This window comes from Balaenoptera acutorostrata, chromosome 15 (assembly GCF_949987535.1).
Source record: "Balaenoptera acutorostrata chromosome 15, mBalAcu1.1, whole genome shotgun sequence".
Taxonomy (NCBI): Eukaryota; Metazoa; Chordata; class Mammalia; order Artiodactyla; family Balaenopteridae; genus Balaenoptera; species Balaenoptera acutorostrata.
Window position 1 is genome coordinate 15,356,139 of NC_080078.1, and position 6,496 is coordinate 15,362,634.

The 6,496-nt window shown below is 43.8% G+C and overlaps 1 protein-coding gene across 1 annotated transcript; it reads left to right on the forward strand.

Moving 5' to 3' along the window:
- The first annotated feature begins 268 nt into the window (after positions 1-268).
- NUPR2 (nuclear protein 2, transcriptional regulator) lies at positions 269-1,129 on the forward strand. Its single transcript, XM_057530057.1, has one exon. It carries the CDS (start codon positions 283-285, stop codon positions 577-579), a length of 297 nt encoding a protein of 98 aa, XP_057386040.1. The 5' UTR covers positions 269-282; the 3' UTR covers positions 580-1,129.
- The last annotated feature ends 5,367 nt before the right edge of the window (positions 1,130-6,496 follow it).

Genomic DNA, 6,496 nt, shown 5'->3' on the forward strand with positions numbered 1-6,496 from the left:
TTGGATAATTTCCCATTTTTGACCGACATAAACAAGTGTTTGGTCGAATTTTGCCAAATACCCTTCTCGCTCCGGCGGCGCACAGGCCGGGATGGAGGAAGGGATCACGGTTCCAGGTGCCAGATCGCAGAGGCCTCGCGCGGAGTACCTTCCCGGCTCTGTGACGTCGGCCCTAGGCCCCGCCACCTTCGGCGGAGCCAATCGAAGCGCTGTTGGGGGGGGGGGGGCTCCAGAAACTCGCGCGCGCGGGGGCGCGCGCGGGCGACCAGGAGGCCAGGCGCGATGGACCCGGCCTTTCCCGGTGTCCAGGGTCAGGCCCAGCCGCCGCCACCCGAAGCGTGGCCGCTGGTTGGCTCCGAGGAGGAGCTCTATGACTGTCCGGATTACTACTACCTGCGCGACTTCCCGGCCTGCGGGGCCGGGCGCAGCAAGGGCCGGACGCGGCGCGAGCGGGAACTGCGCACCAACTGGCGGGTGCCCGGCGGCCACGAGCGCAGGATCGCGCAGAAGCTCCTCAACGGCCAGCGCAAGCGTCGCCAGCGCCAGCTGCAGCCCCGGCCGCGCACCCGTCTCGCCTGAGCGCTGGTGCGTGCGGGCAGCCACGGGCCGGGGCCCAGGGCAACCGCGCGAGCGCCCTGGTAACGCTCCGGTCCGCCCCCTGCGACTCGAACGCGGCACAGTCGCCACCTCCTGAGGCTGCCCTGCGTAGCGAGTGATTAGCTGGGCCCCCTAAACTCCCAGCCTATCTCCCGGCGGCAGTTAAAATTCTACCTTTTGGAATTTTTTAGTTGGGTAGAAGGGGCTGGGAAACGCAGAAAACATCTTTCTAAAAATACAAGTAAGGGATTTACTTCCAGTTTTTATGCACGGACTAAAAAGAATAACTGATTTATGTTTTTGTCTGGTTTTCAACAGGATACCCATACCCGAAGGACCTGATAAAAGTATTTTCTGACTCCAGCTGTAACTGTGGTCCTAAGGGGAACAGTCCATGTTGCTCAACAGAACTTCTTTTCGACATCGCTTAAGTTCAGTATCTTTTCCTTACTGATTGTTAATTAAGTAACATCCAAGTGGGTATGCCTGTTTAGGGTTTTTAATTAAAAGAGCAGCAAGAATGGCATTTTAACTCTTCTGGTGTTTTGTTTTGTTTTTAAGTTGCTGTGGTAACTTGTTTCAAGTCCACAAATATTTGAGTTCTTATCTGCAAAGAAGGGGTGGCAAAGATGAATGCGGGCAGAACAAAGATAGGAATTTGTCAAGATTTCAACCCAAGTGTCATATACTACTGTGCAGGCTTAATATTTATTTGCCAGAATAGGAATATTTTAAATTGTAATGCTGTATGCTAGGTTCTCTGCGCTGCTGACCCCACAGCAATCCTTTAAAGCGAATGCTATCTCCATTTTACGGACGGGATTCTGAGGCACAGAACTCAAGTAACTTTCCAGAGGTCATACAGCTAATTAGAAAACGTGGCGTAACCGATACTCAAAAACATTCACTCTTCCCAGCATCACAGTTTTCCTCAACTGTAGACATCCTTCTGTGGTTCAGAACCACCCACAAACTCCATGTCCAAGAACTAGGGTTATAGTTTAAAAATTATGCAGAGTATGGCAGGGTCCCTTTTCTTTCTCTTCACTCTGCATTCAGTCAGGTCTCTGCGCCCAGCGGTGAGTCCTTTGTTGGGGGAGAAGGGTGGTGTTCTGGAAGGAGCAACTTGAATTTTAATCCTAGCTATGGGTGTTCATCAATCTGACATTCAGCAAACTTCTGAGTGGTAGCTACTTTCAAGTTCCACCACGCTTCAGGTTTTGCATTTGTAAAATGGGAATAATATTGGGTTACTTCGCCAAACAGGATTATAGATAAAATATATAAAATGTCTGACACCCTTAAGGGCTTGGCACATAACCGATGCTCAATAAATGGTAATTATTTTCAAGTTTACAGAACATGATCCCTCTTCTTCCTCTCTAGTCACGAAGTCTTTTTTTTTTTTTTTGGCCGCACCATGCAGCATGCAAGATCTTAGTACCCCAACTAGGGATGGAACCCTTGCCCCCTGCGTTGGGAGTGCGGAGTCTTAACCACTGGACTGCCAGGGAAGTCTTAAATTCTTTCACTCACTTCATTAATTCTTTTAAAATGTCTCCAACATTCAGGCAGTGTGGTATGGTAGGAGTCTTCGCTTTGGAGTCAAACACCTGTATGGACTTGGGCAAGTTGCTTAATCTCTAAGCATCTGTTTCCTTACCTATAAAATAGGGATGATACAGTACCTATTTCAAGAGTTCTTGTGAGGTATAAATGAAATAACGCACGTAAAGCTCTCAGTGCCTGGTATACAACAGGCACTCAAATAATTAGTAATAATGTTCCCATCACCACTGTCTTAGCCTTCAGGATTTTTTTCCTTACCCCTAGTCTCCCTCTGCTATATCTCAGACATGTCCAGATTAATTTTCAGAAGACCATTTTAATAATATAAAGACCCTCAGTGCTGCTCTAACTTTGCAGGCCAAAAAGCTTAGATGCCTTATATTATGCTGCAAATCATCTATTGGATTTTTTTTTTTTTTTTTGGCCGCGTCGCGTCTTAGCTGTGGTACATGGGATCTTCACTGCGGCACACGGGATCTTTCGTTGCAGCGCGCAGGCTTCTCTCTAGTTGTGGCGTGTGGGTTTTCTCTCTCTAGTTGTGCCACGCGGGCTTAGTTGCCCCGCAGCATGTGGGATCTTAGTTCCCTGACCAGGGATGGAACTCGTGTCCCCTGCATTGGAAGACACTGGACCACCAGGCAAGTCCCCATCTATTGGATTTTATTAAGTTTGTTTCTCACAACTTCCAAAAACACACTGGTTCGTGACACACGTCTTCTGTCCTCTAAATTCACCATATTCAATTCTGCTTCTTCCTTTGAATCTGTGCTGTGCTACTCAGTGCGCCCTTTACAATTTTAATTTTTCTAAAACTAATTTCACCTAAGTGAAAGTGGCACCAAGTGCCACTTTCTCCCTGAAGCCTTCATCCACACTGAATGTCCATTCCTTTAAAATCCTTTAGAACTTCATATAAACACCACTTAACCATTTGTTTTATAGTATTCTGTACTTTTAGATCAACAGTTTAATTCATTCATTCATTCTTTTTTGTACGATATGTGCAAGGCACTATTTCATATAACTATGTCTTAGTTGTCCAAAGAAAAAACTACATTTACAGTGTATGGACCTTAATGTCTTAAAACATCTCAGTTCCTACACAATTCCTGCTGTAAAGTACAGCATACCCAGACAGACATCAGCTATGTTAAAGCAACACTGTAAGATGTTCTAACTAGATTTTGCTCATTTTAGATACTAGAGCTTTTAAAATTTAAATATGGTCACTGTAGAAGTTATGTGTATTAGTTACCTATTGCTGTGTAACAAATTACTATCTCAGTTTCTGTGGGTCAAGAATTTGGGAGTGGCTTAGCTGAATGATTCTAACTCAGGGTCTTTCAGGAGGCTGGAGAGGAATTAGGCTCCACCTTTTGAAGGGAGTGTCAAGGAATTTGAGGACATATTTTAAACCACCAATGTAGGTTTAATTATTGTGTGTTCACTGTAGACAAATTGGAAAATACAGACAAGCCAGAAAAAAAAAAAAAAAAAAAAGGAAGAAAGAAATCACTATCCAATGGATAACATCACTACTGGGATGTATATAATTACAGCCTTTAAAATATAAAAGAACTTTCTCAAAATACAAACATACTATGTATACTACTTTGTAACCTGCTCTTTCACTTGGTATTTTGTGAAGATACTTCTCACTTCAGATATTCTTTCACAACATTTTGAATGGCTGCATAGCATTTCATTGTATGCATGTATTATAACTTATTTAACTAATTGTATACTGCAGGACACTTAGGTTATTTCACATTTTCCCTATTTTATACATTTTGTTAAATCAACATCCTTATGGCTAATTTCTTTCACATTCATGACTTTCTCAAATTCTTAGACATGGAATTTCTGGAACAGAGTTTGCACAGTTTTAAAACTTCTGATATTTACCACCTAATTTCAGTAGAATTTTTACTGCAATCATCAAAAGTCCATTCAGCCAAATATCTGTATCAAATATCTGTAACAATGCCTGCAAGAGTTCGTTGTTCAAATTTTGATCACTGTAATTGCATTTGTTGAGAATGACTGAGATCACTACGGAATAAGTTGTTATATAAATTTTACTAAAGTGTGAACTTCAGCACACCTAACCCGCCAAACTGCAAATGATAGGTAGCAGAATTCTATGTATTTTCAGTTCCCACTTTTTTGCTATTCATTTTAACTTTTTACATGTTCTTGTCTTTTGAACAGAGGTAATACATTAACTGTTTCAAAATCCAAGAGATAGAAAATGTTACCAGTAAAAGTCTCACCCCTGTGCCACTGCCTGAAGGCAACCAGTGTTATCAGCTAAAGATATTTTATGCATGTACACTATGGGCTTTTCTCTCCATTTCACAAATAGCACCCTATACTCAATTCTGCCCCTGGCTTTTTTTCTCTTGACAGTTTATCTTGGAAATCATTTCATATCAATACACAGAAAAACGTCTTTCTTTTTTATAGCTGCATATTGTGTGAATGTGCCATTAATTGTTTTTTAACCTGTATTCTGCTGACAGGAATTTAGATTGTTTAATCTTTTACTATCACAAAATAACCTTGTACAAACATCTAATTTTCTCTCTTCAATTTAGGAATTAATGACTTAGCTAAGTATGATTAAAATTGTCTCCGTTCTGGTCTGCATGCCTGTCTGTCCAAAGCTCTGCTCACTCTAAGCTCTTCTGGTGCCAGAATGTCCTTTATAAATAAGGTTTCTTTCTCCCATCTCTTTTTATGAATTATCCAAAGGCGAATACAAAGGCTTATCATTTGTAAACCTTTCATTTCTTTAAAAAGTTCTGTGAAAATAAAACTTTGTTTTTCACAAAAGTTTTTTGCATTATTTACCCCTCAGTTCCACAAACATTCTGCTGTTGCTGGAAAGGCTGTGTTAAACTCTGCTACCTCTGGTGGAAGGGGGAAATTTCTGATTGGCATCCAAGCAGAAATGGAGGTTCTACCTCTGCTTTCTCTCCTCCATAAATCCCACCCCACCCCCAAGGACTTTCCCATGAAGCCCCCCATGAAATGCCACTAGTTAACTTGTCCCCTACTGCAGAGGCGCTAAAATGTACTGTTAAAAGCATTTCAGGGCTTCCCTGGTGGCGCAGTGGTTGAGAATCCGCCTGCTAATGCAGGGGACACGGGTTCGAGCCCTGGTCTGGGAAGATCCCACATGCCGCGGAGCAGCTGGGCCCGTGAGCCACAACTACTGAGCCTGCGCGTCTGGAGCCTGTGCTCCGCAACGAGAGGCCACGATAGTGAGAGGCCCGTGCACCACGATGAAGAGTGGCCCCCGCTTGCCGCAACTAGAGAAAGCCCTCACGGAAACGAAGACCCAACACAACCAAAAATAAATTAATTAATTAATTTAAAAAAAAAGCATTTCACACCAAGTATCACTGAAGCACAGATCCTTGGGGCCTTTGCAATTGCCATTCCCTTTGCCAGGAATGCTCGTACCCTTGATAAACACAAGGCTTGCTTCCGCACTTCCTCAAGGACTCCATTCAAATACTTCCTCTTCAAAGACTCATGCCCTCTCCAACCCCTAACTCCCTACCACCCTTACCCTGCTTTCGCTTCATATCACCACCATCTAATTTATGTAGGTGTTTGTCTCTTGCCTCCCTGAATTTAAACTCCTTGGAGGTAGTCTTATTTCCTGCTCTATCTCCAGAACCTAGCTAGCACTTGGAGATCATTCAGAACATCTCAATTATCAGTGAACGAATACTCTACCAATTACGGGCACAAATTCTATAATATATGAAAGGGGTTTGAAAATGTATGAAATACATAAGTGTAAGGCATTATTACTGTCTGAATTTAACTTTCGTTGACTGGATCCACGGACAAAATACAAGTAGAACCAACTCAGCTCTGTCGATCCCTAAAGTTTTCCGTCTTATTATGTGCCCACATTGTGCCTCAAAAAATATTTACCCAAATGAGTAACTTAATGGTGAGAAAGGTTAAGTAACTGGCCCAAGGTCCAGCGACAATCACGCCAGAGCTCTGACTCACTCTCTCAAGATTGGAGCTGACCTACCATGTTAATAAGGCAAACGTTTGAAGGTAGTAGCGACGCTCCTTGTGCCCTAGGAAGCAAACAGCTCGCTGTTGTGACTCGCGCTAGGCTCGGAGGACAAGGTCTGCACAACAACACGGCCACTTCCGGTTTTCTAAACAGTCCTGGCGCCGAGCTCCCGACGTCAACCGTGCACGACAAGGCGCCGCCGTGACGTCCTGCTCTTCCTGTGACCTTCAGACCCGCGGAGACGTCGGCGAAAGGAAAGCCTCTGCCTGTGCTCTGATTGGCCGC

What these genes read in the sequence shown, in the direction of transcription:
- NUPR2 (XM_057530057.1), top strand. Translation starts at nt 283, where the DNA reads ATGGACCCGGCCTTTCCCGGTGTCCAGGGTCAGGCCCAGCCGCCGCCA.